We start from the raw sequence: 24,138 nt of genomic DNA on the forward strand, positions 1-24,138 counted from the left end.
CTCGGAAATGGGATGTATGTAGTGCATGCAGCCTACCGAGCTCAGTTCCACACTCCATCCTTACCCGGGAGTGGAATATCACACCTCTGGGTTGAGGTGCAATACCCCTGTAGCAGCCGAATCCTCAGGGTGCTACATATCCCTCCTTCTAATTGTAAATTGTGAGCTCTCATGGGAAGTATCATCTCTCCCTTTGTAGCTGACTGTCACTTCGCTGTGTGTAGTTTTTCTTGATTTGAACCTTGATATGTATAGTTAAGTGATATGTACTGTGAACCCTGTTATATATACAGCGCACTGGAATTAAGGATAGTATAAAATAAATCATAAAAATTACCAAAGGGGAATGATGGATCAAAGTCTAGAGGGTCAATCAGAATAGCTAGGCAGAATGGTCCGCTGGGTCAGAAAACAGTACAAATATTGCATCTGAGGATAAAAGGTGAACCAGGGATAAAATAGTGAATAGAGGGAATATGTGATTTAAACAGAATGCAGAGAGCTGGGATTGGACACCAAATATATCAATCTCATCAATTGTAAGTCCAAAAAAATCGACCAGCAGAAGGGCTTGCAGTAAAATCCATAGATTTATTGTTGAATTCTTCGTACAAGAGTACGAAGAATCTAAGGCAGAGACTAAGGGCCTGAGGGCCAGAAACGCGTAACCTGTGTTTCTTTCCTATGTGATTTTATGTGCACACTGCTTGGTGTTTTTTACTCTTGTATGAAGAATTCAACAATAAATTTATGGATTTTACTGCAAGCCCTTCTGCTGGTCGATTTTTTTGGACTTACTTATATTGGCTTATGGACCAAAACAGGTGAGCTGAAATATTTACTCTTTCTGCAATATCTCATCAATTGGTTCGTTGACCAGATCTTATGATTGCCACTTCAGCCAGACTACCTATTAATCCCATATCACAAGCCATGATGCTGGCTGAGTGGTACTTTTGTCACTCAGTGTCTGTTAGGTTTTGTTCCCAATTGGTGGAAGTAGTAGTAAAGTAGTAAAGCAGCTATATAACCTACAAATCTAGAACCAGTGCCACTCTTCTCCATGAGCTGTATCTGGTATTGGTAACTTAGAACATACAAATTAATAGAGGTGAACTTGAATTACCACATGAAGTCTATCTGCAAGAATGGAGTTGTTTCTAGAACAAAGCAGCAATATTTTCTCATCTCATACAACCTCTATGGTGATATGCTTCAGATGCCCCTAATAACTGTAAGAGGGTACTCACTTGACGTGACATCAGTGGCGGATCACGTGATGCCTGTAAGCGGCTATTGCTGGCCGTTCACAGGCATCACGTGACCCGCCACTGATGTCACGTCAAGTGAGGCGTGACATCAGTGACGCGGTCCCCGCGGTGGCTGCTGGGTTGTGAGCGGGGTTTCCCCGTGTGTCACACCCAGCATCCACCGTGCGCTTTCCCAATGAATGGGGAGAGGCAGAGCACAACCCAGCATCCACCGGTGGAATGCAAAAGAGGGACCCTCGGCTGCAGCGTGGACTTGTCGTGACGTCATCGGATGTCAGAGCCGGCTGCAGCCGGGGGTCACGTGATGCTTGTGAGCGGCCACCGATAGCACCGCTCACAGGCAGTAACTGCAACAGAAGGTTAATTACAAAGACACTTATGGGCCCCAGGGGGATACATTGGGGAGGGGATAATAAGTAGTATACAACCCCTTTAATAAAGAGCATGACTGTCTTTTCTAATGGTCTTGACCATGTAATGCTTATGAGAAGAGATAAGGAAATCTGATGAAATTTGTTTCTGGCAGATTTGCTTTATTCAGGGGGAAAATTCAATTCACATAGAATAAATAAGATGTGAAATGTATCAGCTGGGAAGGGATTAAAAAATGTTATACTCATCTCTTTTTGGCCCTCTGATCAGCCCTCGTATCTCCTGCTTTCTATCTTTTACCTTCTATTTTTATTTCCTACTAGTTCGGTCTTTTATTCATAGGCCCCATGTCGTTACTGGAGCGCAATGCAATAATAGTAACCCCACTGAAGAGACAGTATAGAGATAACTGACAGCACAATGGTGCTTTCCCTTTCCCTATTATGAGAAGAAGATTTTTTTAACCCCCTCCCAGTCCTCTATAATTCATCAAAATAGCAAGTACATTTTTTGTAAAATTTAAGGCAAATTTGATCTGCCATAAATCCATTTGCTTGTCTCAACTTTTGACTATTCAAAGGAATTAGTCTTCATACTGAGATGCCGGTTCACAAGTCTTCAGTCTGCCTATCTCCTGCCAAACATAGACAGTCAACAGCTGTTTGTGGCTCTAAATAACTACAGGTTGAGTTATGTTACTAGAGATATTGGACTGGAAGAATACATACATATTTCTGTGCACAGAGTTCATTGGTTATAAAGACAGAGTAGAGTTGGCGCAAATCAATTTGTGGGTCCCATTCCATCGGCCAAGACAGTAATCTCTGGCTTCTGGATGGGAGCACTAACAACTGCATCTTACCTTGTGAGGGTGGCTAGGATGGCGTTCCACTCCGCTGACTGCTCCTAGGTGGTATGAATATATGTATGAAAGTGTATTTTACAGGTATTCTACTGTATTGTATTGTAATTGTCCTGCAATGTAGTTAATAGTTATCTTCCTTGTGGGCGACAGTTGTGACAGGTAGCGCCTTCTCCATTCTTCATTTAAAAGGCTCGCTTGTGCTCCTGTGTCCAACAGTGCTTTTACTAGGAATCCATCTAGCTGGCTCTGTTTAAAGCACCTTTCATCTGACTGAGGAATCCTCTTCCCAGGAGTACATTGTTTGACCTCCGCACTGGGCATTAAGTAACTGATGCCCCTGTCTCCCTTGCAGCTGTTGTAGATGGGAACACACTTGGGGATAGTACCGACGCAGCCGTTTTACCTCATGCGCCGTTCTGAGGTTTGGTGAGATTTGGATTTGCTTCTGGGGCCTCCTCCGTGTCGCAGTTACCAGTCGCCCCACACTGGTAACCTCCTGTCTTTTAACCCAAACGACCGTGACCATTGGTATTCCTTGGTATAATGTCCTTCCTCACCACATCTTAGACAGTGGACTCACAGCGTACTCTGATTTGATGAACCGCACACTTCACAAGCCGGGTAGCTTCTGTTTTGGAACCCACTCCTGGGTCTAAGGGATACCGGTTCTGGCATGGAACAAATCAACTTTTTCACATCAATCAACTTAGCTCGTAGTTTTCCTATTACTTCCTCCCAGTCAGCACTGGCAGGCCTCTCTTTTGTTGGTGATTTAATGTTCCCTCTCGGAGGTGGCACTGGAAGGTCTCGATGATGATCTTCGGACTGGCCACCAGGGGTCTCCAACTTCAGTTGACTCAATTTGGTGATTTTAGGAGCAGAGCCTTTCTTTAACTTCTGTTCGCTCTCTGACTCCAAACTAGCTGCCTCATTCATTTTTTTCAATTAGGACTTTGTCCAGAATGCCAGGATCTTCTAGGTACTGTTTCAGCTGCAACTTGATGTCTTTGCTGATTAACCCCGTTCCCAATGATCTCAAGAACTTCTTTTGGACTAGTCCAGCATCAAACTTCTCTTCCGCTTCTACATCTCTGGATGCAAACAACAGTCTATCCTTCAGTTCAATTGCTCTGAACAAGAAATTTGGGGGTGATTAATTATTTTTCTGTGAGAGGTCAATGAGTAGATGGAACAATTCTGAAGTACTCTCTTCTTTATAGTGCCCTTTTAAAATCATCTTCAGCTGCTGCAGATCAATTGACTTTTCATTTCTAGCATACTACAGAGGCTCAGTCCTGGGCTGATCGCTTTCACCACCCCCTCAACGAACTAATCTGGCTGGTATTCTTTCTGTAATCCTGCATCGATCTGGTGCAACAAGTTCCTTTAAGACAGTCTCTCTTTCTGTTCACACTCTCCAATCGGTCCCAGGATCTTGAATTGTTTCCTTATGGTGATTTGCGGTGTTAGAGAGGACTGTCTCCCTGATTTATCTAACCCGAGCAGGTTAACGGTCCTGTCTGAGTCTGTCACCCGTTCAGAGGTTTTATTCGATTCCTGCAGGGCTGTTGTTAGGACTTTGAATTGTTCTTTCAGTTCCTGTAGTTCAGTCTGTGGACGGAGATTCCTGCTTTTGGAAATTGGTGCCGCCCCTCCATCTTCAACCTGGTTAGAAACTGTGTTAGTTCCTGGAGGAATGTCCCCATGACGTCTTCAGCTTCTTTCTCCCCCATCTCATCCATTTTTGCATTAATGGCAGCTAACAGTTGCCTGCGGCTATGTGCTTTGGAAATCTGTTCTACTGACATCTTTATATGTTCTGCTACTGTTCTCAATTCTTCACAGGTTAACTGAAGAAGCAGCTCACTAATTCTATCCATTTGTATTTCCACATCCATTGCTGCTAGTGAGTTTTTCTTTAGGGCTGGTCTCGTTTAACTGGTGTAGCAGAGTTGAGCTGAGGTGCTGTGCTGCTGTGTTTTTCCAGACACTTTTCCTCTTCTCCCTCTACATGCTAATTCCAGCTCAGGATTCCCCGTACGGGCCACCAATGTTACACGCACGCCGCTAAGCTCAGATAGGGGCGAGACAGGTTCCATGAATTCTTTGGAATCCTGGGGGAACCGTTACTCAGGGCGACCATAGACCATGTGCTGCAGCTTCTCTCAGGCACACAGGGGTATTGACCCTCAGGCACAGACACGTAGGTTGTTTCACTCGCTGACCAGACACTCTTGACAAGAGTCCTCATAAAGGGTAGAACAGTAGCATTTATTAAGAAGCTGCACAGCCAGTGCAAGTTAAATCTTATGAGCAACAGGCTCCATTGACAAACAGTACAGTTTCCTTAGCAGCACAGCAGTTCACAGTCTTCCCATTAGTACATGACAGCACAGTTCTAATGCAAAGGCACATTAATGAACACAGCATTCTTTACAGCACAGTGAGATGGAGGAGGGGGGAATGGTTTGCTGAGGGAGATGATCCCTGTGACTAAATTTTTCCAGTACTTATCTTTCTGCCTGACAATGCTCTGCACTGTTAGTTCAGGAACTCTACCTGACCTGTGCTTTGCTTCACTCCTGACTTGAATCCTTTTCACTTGCAGGGGCGCTTCTGGGAGATACAGAACACACACACCACCTTTCTCTTTGGCTCCACACAGACAGTAAACAACTTCTCCACAATCCCCCTGGGGCTCTGCTAAAACAATCGCCTTCTCCTGTGACTGTGTTAACTCCACTAGTTTCTGGATGCTTCTGGAGCACAACACTTCCTGTCTCATGTGCTTGTGTTAATTCTAATAGTTGCTGAATGTTTTTAAAGCAACAGCACTACTTCTGCATGTCACACGAAGTAATACCCCTGTGTGCCTAAGAGAAGCTGCAGCACATGGTCTATGGTCGCCCTGAGTAACGGTTCCCCCAGGATTCCAAAGAATTCATGTAACCTGTCTTGCCCCTATCTGAACCTAGCGTCGTCAGTGTAACACAGTGCTAACCAACGGTTACAAGATATCACTGTCTTCCTTTTCAGTCTTGAATAGAGCTGGGTGAAAGATTAAGTTCTGCCCAGCAACAGTGAAACAGAGACAGTTATGTGAGAGTTAACTGTAAGGGCGGCCAATAGTGAGTAGGAGCACTGGGAATCTCTGGGTAGTTAGAGATTTTGCACGAAGTTTAGTCAGTTTAAGTTGAAAAGGGAACAGAGTGTGCAGAGTTCTGGAGAGGAGCAGAACTACTGTGGAGCTGTAAGGCGCAAGGCAACAAGGATTGTGAAAGAACTTTAGAGGCGACTGAGATCCAGTTCAGCAGACAATGGGGTGAAACCCATTAGAGTGAGAAGTAAAGGAAGAAGTGAGTTCAGTGTTGGCCAGTTGTGGGAGACCCTGTAGAGAAGGGTCTTGCCTAGCTGAGTACACGTTAGAGGGACGTGGCTCCAAGGGATGCCCTCCTTAATGAATTCCAGACTGTTGTTTGGGTGCAGGGTTCAGAGTGTAACATATTGAGCAGTGTGTCCCTGCACAGGGAAGATGGAGGTGTATCCCATTTGCTTTGCTTGTCTGCCATCCACATGTAAAGTGCTGTCACCCAAAACCAATAAGAACGCACCTCTGTATGAGACAGAAGAAGCTGTAAAGTGTACTGCCTGCTGTCTTGTGTACCTAAGTGTGTTGCCAAGTAAAGAGTGCTTAGTTTTTATGAACGTGCCTGGTGTCCTTGTCTAGAAGTCTAATGGACCTGGTGAGGAGTTGAATGGGGCTGGCCTGAAGGTAATTGTACCAATGGTAACACTGCCAGCATATGCACGTATATCCAAAAGGAAAGCCGTGGATGCCAACAGGAAAGAGGCATATCACAGTTTACTAACATGGCTGATTGACCACATTATGTGATTCCATTACCATCAATTCTAATCCAGCCTCTAATATTAATACACATTATATATATATATATATATATATATATTATATATATATATATATACATATATATATATATATATATATATATATATATATATATATATATATAATATATACACAGTACAGACCAAAAGTTTGGACACACCTTCTCATTTAAAGATTTTTCTATATTTTCATGACTATGAAAATTTTACATTCACACTGAAGGCATCAAAACTATGAATTAACACATGTGGAATTATATACTTAATAGTGTTGAGCGAGCACTAAAATGCTCGGGTGCTCGAAGCTCGGGCCGAGCTCACCGTGATACTCGGGTGCTCGACCCGAGCAAGGAGCCCAATGTTAGTCTATGGGAGACCCGAGCATTTTTGCGGCGGCACCCCCGGCAGTCTGTAGAAAGCCTAAAAAGTGCCCAAAACGATAGTGACAGTGCTCAAAAGACAGGGGGACAGCATGGGCATCGCCCCAGGAAGTATTTCTGACCCCCAGGTCACTGCTGTCAACAACATGGTCAGAGGTATTAAGCCACTTTAGCTGGCTCACATAAAAAGTTCAAAAAAGAAACTGAAACGGTTTTCCTGTGAAATATGTTAAGGAACTTCCTTTCCAGGTTAAAGACTTGTGTATAAGGTAAAATAAATAACCGAAAACAAAGATACTCCTCCACAGCTTGGGCTATGTTCACAAGTAGCATTTTTTATGTGTTTTTGCACTTTTGTATTGCTTTCAACCATGACAAATGCATTCACCCGGAAATGTCATTTTAACATTTTACAATCTTATCTGGCCATGTGCTGTGTGACACATGCATACAGTGCTGAAAAGACATGGGAACAGCATGGGGAAGACCCCTGGAAGCATCTCTGACACCCAGGTCACTGCCTAAAAGTGTGCCCATCAGAAGTGATCCTTTCCGCATCAGAAGATGCAGACTTGCAACTATCCCAGTGCAAGTCCTTGTCCCAGGGCAGTGTTCAATTGTACCTCCCCCATTCCTTGCAATGCAAGCGCAAGTATGCAGCCTGCCACCCACCCACCCAACCACAGGCTGCAACACCATACAGCTAGCTTGCTTGCACTTGAAGTGGGGCCTTTTAGTTTGGAGGAGGCCGAAGCTGGCCACTACCTCATGGCTGTTTCTGCTGCGAGGTATCCATACTCAGTCCCCAGCCGCCCGGCGGCCGGGTGTCGATGCTCGGTCCCCAGCCGCCAGGGGGCGGCCGGGTGTCCATACTCGGTCCCCAGCCGCCCCGCGGCCGGGTGTCCACACACGGTCCCCAGTCGCCTGGGGGCGGCCGGGTGTCCATAAACGGTCCCCAGCCTCACTTTTCTTAGCCTGGCCTGCTTTAGGGAAGCATTGGACGAGCCCACCAGAGAACCAGACTCCTCCGGTGGGCCCTGGCTTCTCCATCAGGGGAGTTGAGAGTGCCAAGGTGAGGAGCATGATGATGATGATAGAAGTTAGCATCTGCTTTGTTTTCTTGGAATGCAAGCGTAAGTGTGCAAGTGACATGGAGGTCAGAGGACCTTAACTAAACCGTTTTTTCCTTTTATAGCAACTGGGTCTCCTGTGCACTGTTGGCCTAAGCAGTGAATGGAAGGCTTTCCAAAAATTATGAGGAACTGCAATGCCCCTTGAAACAGATGTGGATTACAGCATACTAAAAACCTTCTGCCCATTATTGGGGAGTAGGTCTCCCTTAGTGTTCGCCTATGCATAGAAAAGCAAAAGCAGACTAAAATTAGGAGGAAATGCAATGCCCGTTGGAAGAATGGTGGAGGTCGCAGTGGAATAAAAAGACAAGATCAATGCCCCTGGGAAAAGTGGTGGAGGTCACAGTAGCTTAACAAGATGGTTTTAATGCCCCTTGGAAGAGACGTGGAGGTTGCAGTAGCTTAACAAGACGGTTTTAATGCCCCTTGGAAGAATGGTGGAGGTCGCAGTGGAATAAAAAGACAATATCAATGCCCCTGGAAAAAGTGGTGGAGGTCGCAGTAGCTTAACAAGACGGTTTTAATGCCCCTGGGAAAAGTGGTGGAGGTCGCAGTAGCTTAACAAGACGGTTTTAATGCCCCTGGGAAAAGTGGTGGAGGTCGCAGTAGCTTAACAAGACCGTTTTAATGCCCCTCACAAGAGCCATGCAGTACAGCATATTAAAAACATTATTCCCATTATTTGGGAGTGGGTCTCTCATAGTCTTTGCCTCTGCCTTCCAAGCAAAAGCTGCCAAAAATTAGGACGGAGGAACTTGCAATGCTGGCAACACGGACCACGGTCACCCTGGTGGTATAGTGTTGGTGGAGGCTGAGGATAAGGAGAAGAGCAAATTACAGCCGAAATGAGGAAGCGTATACCCATGTGTGGGTGTGAAATGGTGCATGGGAATACACCTCCCGAAATAACACAGTGGATTTGACTATGTTACTCTGCTGTCATTTGGTGGTGATGAGAAGTCTGGCCCAATCCAGCCCTTGTTCATTTTGATAAGGGTCAGCTTGTCAGCATTGTCAGTTGACAGGCGAGTGCGCTTATCTGTTATAATTCCCACAGTGGCACTAAAAACACGCTCCGATAACACGCTAGCGGCAGGGCAGGCCAGGACCTCCAAGGCGTACAGAGAGAGTTCATTCCAAGTGTCCAGCTTGGATACCCAAAAATTAAAAGGCACAGAGGAATCACGGAGGACGCTGGTACGGTCGGCAAGGTACTCCCTCACCATCTTTTGAAACTTTCCACTCCTTGTGAGGGTACCCCGCGCCTCAGGGCCTGTAAGCAGGGCGAGTCTCAGAAAACTGTCCCAGAACGTTGACAGTGTTCCCCGGCCTCTGCTGGATTGGAGTTGCGTCTCTCTCACCTGTACGCCTTGGTTGGGCAACGAACTGTGACCTCTGCCGCTAGCGTGTTCAGATGGGAATTTTTTTAACAGTTCTGCAGCAAGGGCCTTCTGGTACTGCCCCATTTTTGTAGACCTCTCCACCTCAGGAATAAGAGAGTGAAAGTTCTCCTTGTAGCGGGGGTCTAAAAGTGTCACCAACCAGTAATGACTGTCACCCAACATTTTGACAACGCGAGGGTCACGGTTAAGGCAGCATAACATAAAGTCAGCCATGCGTGCCAGACTGATAACGGGCAAGACTTCCTTGTCCTCACCAATATGATGAATGACCATGCTCTCCTCTTTCTCCTCCTCTTTCTCCCTCCTGTCCACAGGCCACCCACGCTGAACCGACAGTATGACAGTTGTACAGGTACTACTGTCTACAGCGCATGATACCAGCTCCTGTTCTTCCTCCTTCTCCTCCTCCTCCTCCTCTCCCTCATTGTCCCCAATGCACGTTGGGATGAGATGAGGCTGGGCTGTGTGTAATCGCCCGCTACGGCTTCTTGATCCATCTAATCATACTCTGGCTGCAATGCCTCCTCTTTAATTCTCTGCAGAGAGCGTTGCAAAAGACAGACAAGTGGGATGCTGACGCTAATGATGGCGTCATCGCCACTCACCATCTTGGTGGACTCCTCAAAGTTTGTCAGGATGGCAAATATGTCAGACATCCAGGTCCACTCCTGAGGTCTTATGTGTGGAGTTTGACCTGAATATAGACGGCCTTGTTGCAGCTGGTACTCCACAACTGCTCTCTTCTGCTCACAAATCCTTTGCAACATGTGGAGGGTAGAGTTCCAACATGTGGGGACATCACACACCAGTCGGTGTGCCGGAAGCTGCAAACGCTGCTGCAACACAGCAAGGGCGGCGGAAGCTGTAGCCTACTTCCGAAAATGAGCTGACAGGCGGCGTACTTTGACGAGCAGATCTGTCAACTCGGGGTACGATTTAAGAAACCGCTGAACCACGAGGTTAAGCACATGAGCCAGGCATGGTACGTGTGTGATCTTGCCTTGCCTCAGAGCCGCCACCAGGTTACCACCATTGTCACACACGACCATGCCTGCATGTAGGTTCAGGGGTCTCAGCCACAGATCTGCCTGCTCTTTCACAGCTGTCCACAACTCACAAGCAGTGTGAGGTTTATCACCTAAGCTTATGAGTTTCAGCACAGCCTGTTGCCGCTTGGCTGAGGCAGTACTGCAGTGCTTCCAGCTTGTAACTGATGTGGTGATATCTGTGATGGAGGCTGAACATGAGGAGGAGGAGGATGATGATGCACAGGAGCTGTACACTGTGGGGGCAACTCTGACTGACATAAGGCCCACAATCCTCCTTGTGGGGAGGATGTGTTCCATCCCAAGGTCCGCCTGGGTCCCGGCTTCCACTATGTTTACCCAGTGTGCCGTCAGGGAGATGTACCGTCCCAGGCCACAAGCACTTGTCCACGTGTCCGTTGTCAGGTGGACTCTCCCAGTAACTGCGTTGTTGAGGGCACGGCAGATGTTTTGGGACACGTGCTTGTGTAGTGCGGGGATGGCACACCGGGCAAAATAGTGTTGGCTGGTGACCGAGTACCGAGGGACGGCCACCGCCATAAGGTTGCGGAAGGATTCCGTCTCCACCAGCCTAAAAGGCAGCATTTCCAAAGCAAGCAGTCGTAAAATGCACGAATTTAGGACTGTGGCCAGTGGGGCGTTGGCTGCGAATTTGCGCTTTCGTTCAAAACTCTGGGATGTGGACAATTGAACGCTACGGTGGGACCTGGACGTGGAAGTTGATGCTGTTTCTTGAGAAACTGCTATAACAAGTGAAGACTGAGAGGAGGGGGCATCTTTGCATGCAGTATGGACAGGGGATAGCCTTGCACGCACAACAGCTGTTCTACTACACGCACAACAGCGGAAGAAGCAGTGGTGACACCCGCTGACACTGGTCGTGGATCCTGGGGTTCGCCCCACAACGTCAGGTGCTTTGCTGCCATGTGCCTGATCATGCTGGTGGTGGTGAGGCTGGTAGTTTTGTCACCCCTGCTGATGCTGGCATGGCAGGTGGTACAAATGTCCTTTTTGGGGTTATCAGCAGAGTCTTTAAAAAAATTCCAGACTCTGGAAGACCTACCGGTTGTACTGGCAAAGTCCCTCGTGTTGGTGTTACGGGGAACTGTTGCCCGCCTTCTGTGTGCGGCCACCACACTGCTTCTTTCTGCCTGTTGGGGTACTCTGCCTCCCTCCCCCTGTGTGCTGCTGGCCTCGCTCTGCGTGTCTTCCTGCCACATTGGGTCAGTTACTAGATCATCCATCACCTCCTCCTCTTCCACTTGCGCACCACGATCCTCCTCCTCACTTCGTGGCAATTGTGTCTCGTCATCGTCCAACAAATTTCCAGCGTCTACTTCCTGTGGCCATGGCTGTTCAAATATTTGGGCATCGCTACATGGGATCTCCTCTTCCACCACTTCAAGCGGAGCAGGCGAGGGGCACAAATATGGAAATGGACCAGTGAACAGCTCTTCAGAGTGTCCAAGTGTGGGATCAGTTGCTGTCTGACGACACTCGGCATAGTGGGAGGAAGGAGCATCAGGGTGAGGAGGAGTATGCGGTCGAGACTCGCGGCTACTAAAACTTGACCGTGTGGAAGACAGACCGGAGATGGTGGTGCCCAGGTAACTGGAAGTATTATCTGCTATCCAATTAATAACCTGTTCACACTGATCAGTTCGCAATACTGGTTTGTAGTGTGCTTCCCTAGTAATTCGGTCAAGAAGTGGGAGCGAGAAGATGTGGCTGCTGGTTGTGGCACATTTTCACCTTGGCCACGGCCCCGTCCTCTACATGCACCATCACCAGAACGTTCAGTTCCACGTCCCTTGCCACGCGCCTTGCCCATTGTAAATGAAGTAAAATAGCTTACACTCGCACTATCAATGGAAAAAGGGTAATAAAAAGGAGATTAGAACCGTGGAAGAGGAAAACCACAGTTCTATTTGTCTGGCCTACACCAGAATCTTTTAAACAGATATATTTGTGACTGAACAGACAGGGAGACACTATTACTCGTTTTTTTTTACGCAAAAAAGGCCAAAAGCTGGATAATACAGAGATTTGACCCTTGGAACTGCAAAACCACAGTTCTATTTTTCTGGCCTACACCAGACTCTTTTTTAACAGATATATTGGTGTCTGACCAGTCAGGGAGACACTATTACTGTTTTTTTTTACGGCAAAAAATGACCAAAACAGGATAATACAGAGATTTTACCCGTGGAACTGCAAAACCACAGTTCTATTTTTCTGGCATACACCAGACTCTTTTAAACAGATATATTGGTGTCTGACCAGTCAGGGAGACACTATTACAGTTTTTTTTTACGGCAAAAAATGCCAAAAGCAGGATAATACAGAGATTTGACCCATGGAACTGCAAAACCACAGTTCTATTTTTCTGGCATACACCAGACTCTTTTAAACAGATATATTGGTGTCTGACCAGTCAGGGAGACACTATTACTGTTTTTTTTTACGGCAAAAAATGCCAAAAACAGGATAATACAGAGATTTGACCAGTGGAACTGCAAAACCACAGTTCTATTTCTCTGGCCTACACCAGACTCTCTTAAACAGATATATTGGTGTCTGAACAGTCACAGACACACTCAATTTTTTTTGGGGGGGGGGTGGGGAAATACCAAAAGGTTAATAAGACGCGTATTTGTACAGTCTGACTGAGGGAAAAAAAAATACAGGATTTATATGAAAAAAAAAAATTTTTTCCTGGCCCCTGAGACCGGGGTGATAAGTCTAGCAATTTGACCAACAGGAACACACAGGACTGTAATGCAGTGTTTGCTGGTATAACCACTGCGTCTCCTATACAGCCTGCCTGCTTGATATCTGGGATGGATATTAGTCCTGAGAAGGACTGTTTGTTTGATTTGGCAGGCTTTAGAGACCCTACACTACCTATTTCGCACTATATATCTCTCCCTAACTCAGCAGCGCTGACCCTACACTGGTTGATCCGGAGCGACTGTGTCCAAGATGGCGGCGCCTGGTTTTAAATACTCGAGGTGACCCTGTGCGGCCAGCCAATCACTGTAATGCCCACAAACAACATGGCTGCGGCATTACAGTGACTGGCTGGCAATCCCTGCATGTTCATTGGCTCTGTAAAGAGCGCCAAACGTGCCGGGTGGAGACCCTAGCTCCCGCCCGAGTAACCCGGTAATGCTCGGTGCTCGCCGAGCATCCCGAGTAGTGTGATGCTCGGGCGAGTAACGAGCAGTGTCGAGCATGCTCGCTCAACACTAATACTTAACAAAAAAGTGTGAAACAACTGAAAATATGTCTTATATTCTAGGTTCTTCAAAGTAGCCACTTTTTGCTTTGATGACTGCTTTGCACACTCTTGGAATTCTCTTGATGAGTTTCAAGAGGTAGTCACTGGAAATGGTTTTCACTTCACAGGTGTGCCCTGTCAGGTTTAATAAGTGGGATTTCTTGCCTTATAAATGGGCTTGGGACCATCAGTTGTGTTGTGCAGAAGTCTGGTGGATACACAGTTGATAGTCCTATCGAATAGACTGTTAGAATTTGTATTATGGCAAGAAAAAAGCAGCTAAGTAAAGAAAAACGAGTGGCCATCATTACTTTAAGAAATGAAGGTCAGTCAGTGCGAAAAATTGGGAAAACTTTGAAAGTGTCCCCAAGTGCAGTTGCAAAAACCATCAAGCGCTACAAAGAAACTGACTCACATGAGGACCGCCCCAGGAAAGGAAGACCAAGAGTCACCTCTGCTTCTGAGGATAAGTTTATCCGAGTCACCAGCCTCAGAAATCGCAGGTTAACAGCAGCTCAGATTAGAGACCAGGTCAATGCCACACAGAGTTCTAGCAGCCGACACATCTCTTCAACAACTGTTAAGAGGAGACTTTGTGTAGCAGGTCTTCATGGTAAAATAGCTGCTAGGAAACCACTGCTAAGGACAGGCAACAAGCAGAAAAGACTTGTTTGGGCTAAAGAACACAAGGAATGGACATTAGACCAGTGGAAATCTGTGCTTTGGTCTGATGAGTCCAAATTTGAGATCTTTGGTTCCAACCACCGTGTCTTTGTGCGACGCAGAAAGGGTGAACTGATAGACTCTACATGCCTGGTTCCCACCGTGAAGCATGGAGGAGGGGGTGTGATGGTGTGGGGGTGCTTTGCTGGTGACACTGTTGGGGATTTATTCAAAATTGAAGGCATACTGAACCAGCATGGCTACCACAGCATCTTGCAGCAGCATGGTATTCCATCCGGTTTGCGTTTAGTTGGACCATCATATATTTTTCAACAGGACAATGACCCCAAACACACCTCCAGGCTGTGTAAGGGCTATTTGACCAAGAAGGAGAGTGATGGGGTGCTACGCCAGATGACCTGGCCTCTACAGTCACCAGACCTGAACCGAATCGAGATGGTTTGGGGTGAGCTGGACCGCAGAGTGAAGGCAAAAGGGCCAACAAGTGCTAAGCATATCTATGAACTCCTTCAAGATTGTTGGAAGACCATTTCCGGTGACTACCTCTTGAAGCTCATCAAGAGAATGCCAAGAGCAGTCATCAAAGCAAAAGGTGGCTACTTTGAAGAACCTAGAATATAAGACATATTTTCAGCTGTTTCACACTTTTTTGTTAAGTATATAATTCCACATGTGTTAATTCATAGTTTTGATGCCTTCAGTGTGAATGTACAATTTTCATAGTCATGAAAATACAGAAAAATCTTTAAATGAGAAGGTGTGTCCAAACTTTTGGTCTGTACTGTATATATGTATATATATATATATATATATATATATATATATATATATATATATATATATATATATATATATACAGTTATATGAAAAAGTTTGGGCACCCCTATTAATCTTAAGCTTAATGTTTTTTAAAAATTGGTGTTTTTGCAACAGCTATTTGAGTTTGATATATGAAATAACTGTTGGACACAGTAATGTTTCTGCCTTGAAATGAGGTTTATTGTACTAACAGAAAATGTGCAATCTGCATTCAAACAAAATTTGACAGGTGCATAAGTATGGGCACCCTTATCATTTTCTTGTTTTAAATACTCCTACCTACTTTTTACTGACGTACTAAAGCACTTTTTTTTGTTTTGTAACCTCATTGAGCTTTGAACTTCATAGCCAGGTGTATGCAATCATGAGAAAAGCTACTTAAAGTGGCCACTTGCAAGTTGTTCTCCTGTTTGAATCTCCTCTGAAGAGTGGCATCATGGGCTCCTCAAAACAACTGTCAAATGATCTGAAAACAAAGATTATTCAACATAGTTATTCAGGGGAAGGATACAAAAAGCTGTCTCAGAGATTTAACCTGTCAGTTTCCACTGTGAGGAACATAGTAAGGAAATGGAAGAACACAGGGACAGTTCTTGTTAAGGCCAGAAGTGGCAGGCCAAGAAAAACATCAGAAAAGCAGAGGAGAAGAATGGTGAGATCAGTCAAGGACAATCCTCAGACCACCTCCAGAGAGCTGCAGCATCAACTTGCTGCAGATGGTGTCACTGTGCATCGGTCAACTATACAACACACTTTGCACAAGGAGAAGCTGTATGGGAGAGTGATGCGAAAGAAGCCGTTTCTGCAAGCACGCCACAAACAGAGTCGGCTGAGGTATGCAAAAGCACATTTGGAGAAGCCAATTTCTTTTTGGAAGAAGGTCCTGTGGACTGATGAAACCAAGATTGAGTTGTTTGGTCATATAAAAAGGTGTTATGCATGGCGGCAAAAAACCACAGCATTCCAAGAAAAACACTTGCTACCCACAGTAAAATTTGGTGGAGGTTCCATCATGCTTTGGGGCTGTGTGGCCAATGCCGGCACCGGGAATCTTGTTAAAGTTGAGGGACGCATGGATTCCACTCAGTATCAGCAGATTCTTGACAATAATGTTCAAGAATCAGTGATAAAGTTGAAGTTACGCAGGGGATGGATCTTTCAGCAAGACAATGATCCAAAACACCGCTCCAAATCTACTCAGGCATTCATGCAGAGGAACAATTACAATGTTCTGGAATGGCCATCCCAGTCCCCAGACCTGAATATCATTGAACATCTGTGGGATCATTTGAAGAAGGCTGTCCATGCTCGACGACCATCAAACTTAACTGAACTGGAATTGTTTTGTAAAGAGGAATGGTCAAAAATACCTTCATCCAGGATCCAGGAACTCATTAAAAGCTACAGGAAGCGACTAGAGGCTGTTATTTTTGCAAAAGGAGGATCTACTAAATATTAATGTCACTTTTCTGGTGAGGTGCCCATACTTATGCACCTGTCAAATTTTGTTTGAATGCAGATTGCACATTTTCTGTTAGTACAATAAACCTCATTTCAAGGCAGAAACATTACTGTGTCCAACAGTTATTACATATATCAAACTGAAATAGCTCTTGCAAAAACACCAATTTTTAAAAAACATTAAGCTTAAGATTAATAGGGGTGCCCAAACTTTTTCATATAACTGTATATATATATATATATATATATATATATATATATATATATATACATACATACATACACACACAGGGGCATCTCACTAAATTAGAATATCATAAAAAGTTAATTTATTTCAGTTCTTCAATACAAAAAGTGAAAATCATATTATATCGAGTCATTACAAACAGAGTGATCTATTTCAAGTGTTTCTGTTAATGTTGATGATTAGGTCTTACAGCCAATGAAAACACAAACGTAAATTAAAGTAATTAGCAAAAAACACCTGCAAAGGCTTCCTAACCATTTTAAAAGGTCTCTTAGTCTGTTTCAGTAGGCTCCACAATCATGGGGAATCATTCACTTGGAAATCAAGGTCCCACAGTCTGGAGGAAGAGTGGAGACTACAGGCATACAATCCAAGCTGCTTGAGGTCTAGTGTGAAGTTTCCACAATCAGTGATGGTTTGGGAAGCCATGTCATCTGCTGGTGTAGGTCCACTGTGTTTTATCAAGACCAAAGTCAGCGCAGCCATCTACCACGAAATTTTAGAGCACTTCATGCTTCCCTCTGCCAACAAGCTTTTTGGAGATGGAAATTTCATTCTCCAGCAGGACTTGGCACCTGTCCACACTGCCAAAAGTACCAATACCTGGTTTAAAACAACAGTATCACAGTGCTTGATTGGCCAGCAAACTCGCCTGACCTTAACCCCATAGAGAATCTATGGGCTATTGTCAAGAGGAAGATGAGAGACACCAGACCCTATCAAAGCAACCTGGCCTTCCATAACACGTCAGCAGTGCCACAGGCTGATTGCCTCCATGCCATGCCACATTGATGCAGTAATTGATGCAAAAGGAGCCCCGACCAAGTATTGAGAGCATTTACTGAACATACATTTCAGTAGGCCAACATTTAGGATTTTAATATTATTTTTCAAGCTGTTGTTATAAAGTATTCTAATTTACTGAGATAATGACTTTTGTGTTTTCATTGGCTGTAAGCCATAATCATCAACATTAACAGAAATAAACACTTGAAATAGATCACTCTGTTTGTAATGACTCTATATATTAGTTTCACTTTTTTGCATTGAAGAACTGAAATAAATTAACTTTTTGATGATATTCTAATTTAGTGAGATGCTCCTGTATATACACAGTTGAAACCTGAAGTTTACATACACTATATAAAAAGACACATATGCATGTTTTTCTCAATATCTGACATGAAATCAGAATAAACCTTTCCTGTTTTAAGTCAATTAAGATTACCATAATTTTTAATATTTGCCAAATGGCAGAATAATGAGAGAGAGAATGTTTTAAGGCATTTTTATTTCTTACTGCAAAATCAAAAGTTTACATAACTAAGATTACTATGCCTTTAAACAATTCTGGACTGCCCATATGATGATGTCATGCGTTTGGAAGCTCCTGATATTTTTTTGGCAATATCTGAGTTAATTAGAGACACACCTGTGGATGTATTTTAATGCACGCCTGAAACACACTGCTTCTTTGTGCAGCATCATGGGAAAGTCTAAAGAAGTCAACCAAGATATCAGGAAGAGAATTGTTGACTTGCACAACTCTGGCTCCTTGGGTACAATTTCAAGATACCTGAAGGTGCCTCTTTCATCTGTACAAACAATTATACACAAGTACAAACAAGATGGGAATGTCAAGCCATCATAACGCTCATTAAGGAGACAGGTTATGTGCCCCAGAGATGAACGTGCTTTGGTCTGACATGTGCATATGAACCCAAGGACAACAGCAAAAGACCTTGTGAAGATAATGCAAATCTGGTAAGATTGTGTCACGTCAGGTGTGGGAAAGGTTTAGTACAACACAGAGGGAAGAAGGAAAGGGAGCCGAGACACTAGGTAAAGGGGGAAGTGGAGACCTACTAGTCTGGTCTAGTGTTACCCTGTCTCAACTACCATCCCTATATTGCCTCTTCAGCAGTCGCTGCACTCGTGCCTCGCCCTGTCTTTCCCTGGCATATGCCTAAGGCTAGGGATGAGAGGAGATGAGCAATAGTCGATCTCCACTAAACTCTATAGGCAACAACAAGGGTAGACAAACAGGGAGAGAATGCTTAGCTTTAGACGACTCCAGACAAATGCGAACTCGGCCTCAAGCTTCAGAGAGGATGAAGTACTGCTCTTGCTAAGCCTTCACAAGTAGAAATGAATATAGCCGGCACCTCCCTCTCAGACACATCAGGTATATATACACCCAGGGCAGGGAGCTAATTACTAGAGGGAGGTAGCCTCTAGGTCGTAGAGACAGCCTCTCATCTAAGAAGATGTCTGTTATGCCAAACGTAGAGATCTCCTGCAACCAACTGCAGGGCTACTGTCACCTCTGCTACACCCATGACAGATTGTGTCAATATCCATAGTGAAACGAGTACTGTATCAACATGGGCTGAAAGGCCACTATGCCAGGAAGAAGCCATTACTCCAAAAGAAACATAAAAAAGATAGACTAATGTTTACAAATGCACACAAGAACACAGACCTTAATTTTTTTAGACATGTCCTGTGGTCTGATGAAACTAAAATTTAACTTTTTGGCCCTAATGACCATCGTTATGGTTGGAGGAAAAAGGGAGAAGCTTGAAAACCTAAGAACACCATCCCAACTGTGAAACACGGGAATGGCAGCATCATGTTGTGGGTTTGTTTTGCTGCAAGAGGGACTGGTGCACTTCACAAAATAGATGGCATCATGAGAAAAGAAGATTATGTGGCAATACTGAAGCAACATCTCAAGACATCAGCCAGAAAGTTAAAGCTTGGGCGGAAATGGGTCTTCCAAATGGACAATGACCCGTAGCATACTGCCAAAATGGTAACAAAGTGGCTTAAGAATAACAAAGTTAATGTTTTGGAGTGGCCATCACAAAGCCCTGATCTCAATCCTATTGAAAATGTATGGGCAAAGCTGAAAAGGCAGGTGCGAGCAAGGTGACCTACAAACCTGGACCAGTTTTGTCATGAGGAATGGGCCCAAATTCCGACCAACTATTGTGAGAAGCTTGTGCAAGGATATCCCAAATGTTTGACTCAAGTCATTCAGTTTAAGGGCAATGGTACCAAATACTAATGAAATGTATGTAAACTTTTGACTTTGCAATAAATAATAAAAATGCCTTAAAACATTCTCTCTCTCTCATTATTCTGTTATTTGGCAAATATTAAAAATGATGGTAATCCTAATTGACTTAAAACGGGAAAGGTTTATTCTGATTTCATGTCAGATATTGAGAAAAACATGCAACTATGTCTATATGTATGTGTTTATATAATGTATGTAAACTTCTGGTTTCAACTGTCTATATATATTCCTGGAGAAGCATCATATAGATGTACGTACATTCATGGGGAACGTCAATAAGCAGCTGTAAGAACACAATTGCATTATCAGTTCTGCTTAGTGCAGCGGTTCAGAATACCGTAGTGCTGGCACATCACTGAATTGTACTCTTGTTTTACATTATAGCAATACCCACATTACTGCAAAAGAAAAGATGGAACATGTGAAGAATCCGGTATCTAGCACATTCCAAAGCCAAGACATTAATGATTTGGCTGGAAAACTGGAAAACCTTGCACAGAATACACCATTGCGTTTCAGTGATGACGCCATGAGGCCCCCAACAAAAAGCATCTCTCGGTTTGGTAACTTCAGTCAACACTCATTCTTTTCCAGGCATAACCCTCATCCTCATCGTGTTACACATATTCAAGGTATGTTCTGGCTGGCTTAGTTTTATCATAGAGAGTAAAATAGAAATAAGTCAATAGACATTTGGTTTTTATTCTAAACGCCAGGGTGCAAAAATGTTTACAATCAGGGGAGGACGTATCATTGCTGCAGCCGCAAGGGGGCAGAAGAGGTAAGGGGGCCCTCCATCACCTCCACAGCAGCAAGGAGCTTCTGTCATAGACACATAAAGTAGTGCATTATGATGAACTATTGGACTGCTAAGGGCCCACATACTGGTTTTGCCCAAGGGCTCTTTTCTGTCTGTTTCTGCCTCTAGTTACAATGGTAACAAACTAGAGTCATGTTCGTTCTGATTTACCACCATTGTCTCCCCCTGCAATACCAACTGATGGCAGAGAGGTTTTTGCATGTCTACCTCCATGGTAAAATAGTAGAAATGTTCTTTGTATGCCAAATGCACAGGTTTCATATTCTCAGTATTCTTAGTTATGCCAAGTTTTCTGATTATTTTCCATAAGCATTTATACAGAGCCATATATTTACTCACTGCTTCCCTCTAGTGGTACAAGGAATAATGTTACAGCAGAATGACAGTGTATCCATGTATATTGTTTGATTAACAGTTTTCACTATATTTCCGTGTGGTTTCATGCCAGGGCTTAATGGAATTCCCATATGCATTGTCAACGATGAGTGGAATGTGACTTCTCCGCTCTACCCTCATCCCATGATAAAGGGCAAGCTTCCAACCAATCTCCTCGGTGTACCCAGCATACCTATAGGAGATCCACATGGTAACATAGTTCCATATCTTGGGGCAGGTACGATATGTTAAGAAATTGTAATATTTTATTATATTCCATTGTAAATATTAGATTGGATTTGATAAAAAAAAAAAACAATACTAGTGACTCTTAATCTTTATATAAACATAGGTGACAAAAGCCTCCATTATTTTTCTGGGAGCAAATTGCCCAATCCAGACTTTTTAGAGACTCAATGTGTGGAAACAAAGCTTTTAGCTACTTAGCCTGACCCAGAACAGGTCCAAGAAAGACGGATTTTGGTAAGAACTTACCTGTAAAATCCTTTTCAGCGAAGGAAGGAAGGGAGACACAGATCCATTACTAGTGGGTAGGCGGAGCCCCACAGGATAGTTCACCTCAGATTTAAAAAAAAAACTGACGACCGGCCCCTCTACTTTGGCTCCTCCTACTCCCATGTTCTCCAGTCCGTACACAAGCTAAGGAAGAGCAGACAACACCAGCAGAACAGTACAACCCCTTCTGAAAAATTCAGAAATGTGAGAAAACAGGTTATGCAATAACAGCAAGACAAAACACACAGTCCTAGGTACAACTCACTGGACCTGACAACTGCGATGAGCTGGCGATGCTGGGAAAGAGCCGTAGTGCGCCAACCCCAGACCAGATGACCGCCATCAGGAAAGGGTCGCGCCGCATCTAGAAACAAAAAAATATATACTTCTGCCATGGGAGGGTGCTGTGTCTCCCTTCCTTCCTTCGCTGAAAAGGATTTTACAGGTAAGGTCTTACCAAAATCCATCTTTCAGCAGCAGAAGGGAAGGAAGGGAGACACAGATCCATTACTAGTGGGACGTCCCAAAGCAGTCCAGAACTCTAGGGTGAGAAATAGTGGCAGAATCTCCAACACCCCAACAACTTAGGTAAGAGCGCAACCAGCGCCGAACAAAAAATAAAGTAAAATAAAGAGGTAACCTAAACCACCGCCGCCTGCAGGACCCTGCGCCCCAAGGCCGCATCGGCGGAAGCACTCACGTCCACCTTATAAAATTTAGTAAAGGTGTGAACGGAGCGTCAGGTAGCCGCCTGGCAGAGCTGCTCTGCCGAGGCCCCCTGACGAAAAGCCCACGACGAACCAACAGCCCTCGTGGAATGAGCTCGAACTCTCACCGGACAAGGCTCGCCCTTGAGCCTGTACGCTTCCAGGATAGCCGAACGTATCCACCGAGCTATAGTGTCCTTGGAAGCACGCTGACCACGTCGATGACCAGTAGGAATCACAAAAAGAGAGTCCGACTTCCGAAACCCTTGCGTGATTGAAAGATAGAACTTCAATGCCCGTACCAAATCCAACGAGTGCAAGGCCCGCTCCTTTGGACTCCTCGGCTTCGGACAGAGAGAAGGTAACACGATGTCCTGATTGACGTGAAAATGCGACACCACTTTAGGTAAAAAATCTCCACGGGTACGAAGCACCACACGATCCGCAAGAAATTCCAGAAAAGGTGGCGAGCAAGACAGTGCCGCCAACTCCGAAACCCTTCTCAAAGAGGTGACCGCAACCAGGAAGGCCACCTTCCAAGAAAGCAAGTAAAGCATAGCCGAATCCATAGGCTCAAAAGGCCCATGCTGAAGAGCTTCCAGGACTAGATTAAGCCGCCAAGGGGCCACGACCGCCCTCCGAGGCGGAAACTGACGAGCAACCCCACGAAAAAAAGAACGCACGTCCCTACGTGAAGCAATAGCCCTTCGAAAAAGTGCGGATAGAGCAGATACCTGACCTCGCAAGGTACCAACTGCTAGACCCTTGGCCAAACCTTATTGCAGAAACGCCAAGAAGTTGGGGATGGAAAAAACCCTTGGGTTCCTTGACGATTCAGAACACCAAGAATAAAAAGACTCCCAAGTTCTGTGATAAATCCTAGTCATAGCTGGACCTCTGGCCGCCCGCAAGATAGAAATAACCACGGCCGAAAAACCACGACGGTTTAAGATCTCGGTCTCAAGTGCCACACCGTCAAACGAAGTGCCTTCAGGTCCGGATGACGAATGGGCCCTTGGATTAACAGGTCCGGGCGAAGCGGCAGTGGAAACGGAGACGCCGCCAGCAGAGACACCAGAGTCGAATACCACGCCCTCCGTGGCCAATTCGGGGCTACCAAAATTGCTGGTACTCGTTCGAGTTTGATCCGCCGAATCACCAATGGAAGTAAGGATACTGGCGGAAACACATAGATCAGCTCGAACTGGTCCCACGGGGCCACTAGAGCATCTACCGCCACAGCCTCCGGGTCCCTGTACCAGGACATGAATGTCGGAACCCTGGCGTTCAGCCTGGATGCCATCAAGTCCACCTGAGGAGTCCCCCACCGGGAACACAGCAGTGCAAAGACCTCCGGATGGAGACTCCATTCCCCCGGATCCACCTGCTCGCGACTGAGGAAGTCCGCCGAGATATTCAGCACACCTGGGATATGAATCGCAGAGATGGCCGAAACCCTGGACTCGGCCCAAACCAGGATCCGGGAGACCTCCATCATGAGTCTGGAACTCCTCGTCCCGCCCTGATGGTTGATATACGCGACAGCCGTCGCATTGTCCGACTGAATCCGGACCGGCAGACCGCTCAACAGGACCGTCCAATGTCGGAGGCAGAGAAAAATTGCTCTCAACTCCAGAACGTTGATCGGTAGAGACGACTCCTCTGACGACCAGACCCCCTGAACCCAGAGGTCGTTCCAAACCCCCCCCCAGCCAGTCAGACTGGCATCGGTGGAAATCACCGACCACCTTGGGAGAAGAAAGGATTT

The 24,138-nt window shown here is 45.2% G+C and overlaps 1 protein-coding gene across 2 annotated transcripts in view; it reads left to right on the forward strand.

Annotated features, from left to right (window-relative positions):
- Positions 1-24,138, forward strand: part of TBATA (thymus, brain and testes associated) — a 96,831-nt gene that overhangs the window by 56,388 nt on the left and 16,305 nt on the right. For both annotated transcript variants that reach the window (XM_073681445.1, XM_073681446.1), the window contains exons 4-5: positions 20,337-20,584; positions 21,221-21,385. In XM_073681445.1, the coding sequence (XP_073537546.1) occupies positions 20,337-20,584; positions 21,221-21,385 (413 nt within the window). The remainder of the gene's footprint in view (positions 1-20,336; positions 20,585-21,220; positions 21,386-24,138) is intronic.

This window comes from Phyllobates terribilis, unplaced genomic scaffold (genome assembly GCF_046119375.1).
Source record: "Phyllobates terribilis strain yellow unplaced genomic scaffold, ASM4611937v1 Scaffold_5__5_contigs__length_657084704, whole genome shotgun sequence".
Lineage (NCBI taxonomy): Eukaryota > Metazoa > Chordata > Amphibia > Anura > Dendrobatidae > Phyllobates > Phyllobates terribilis.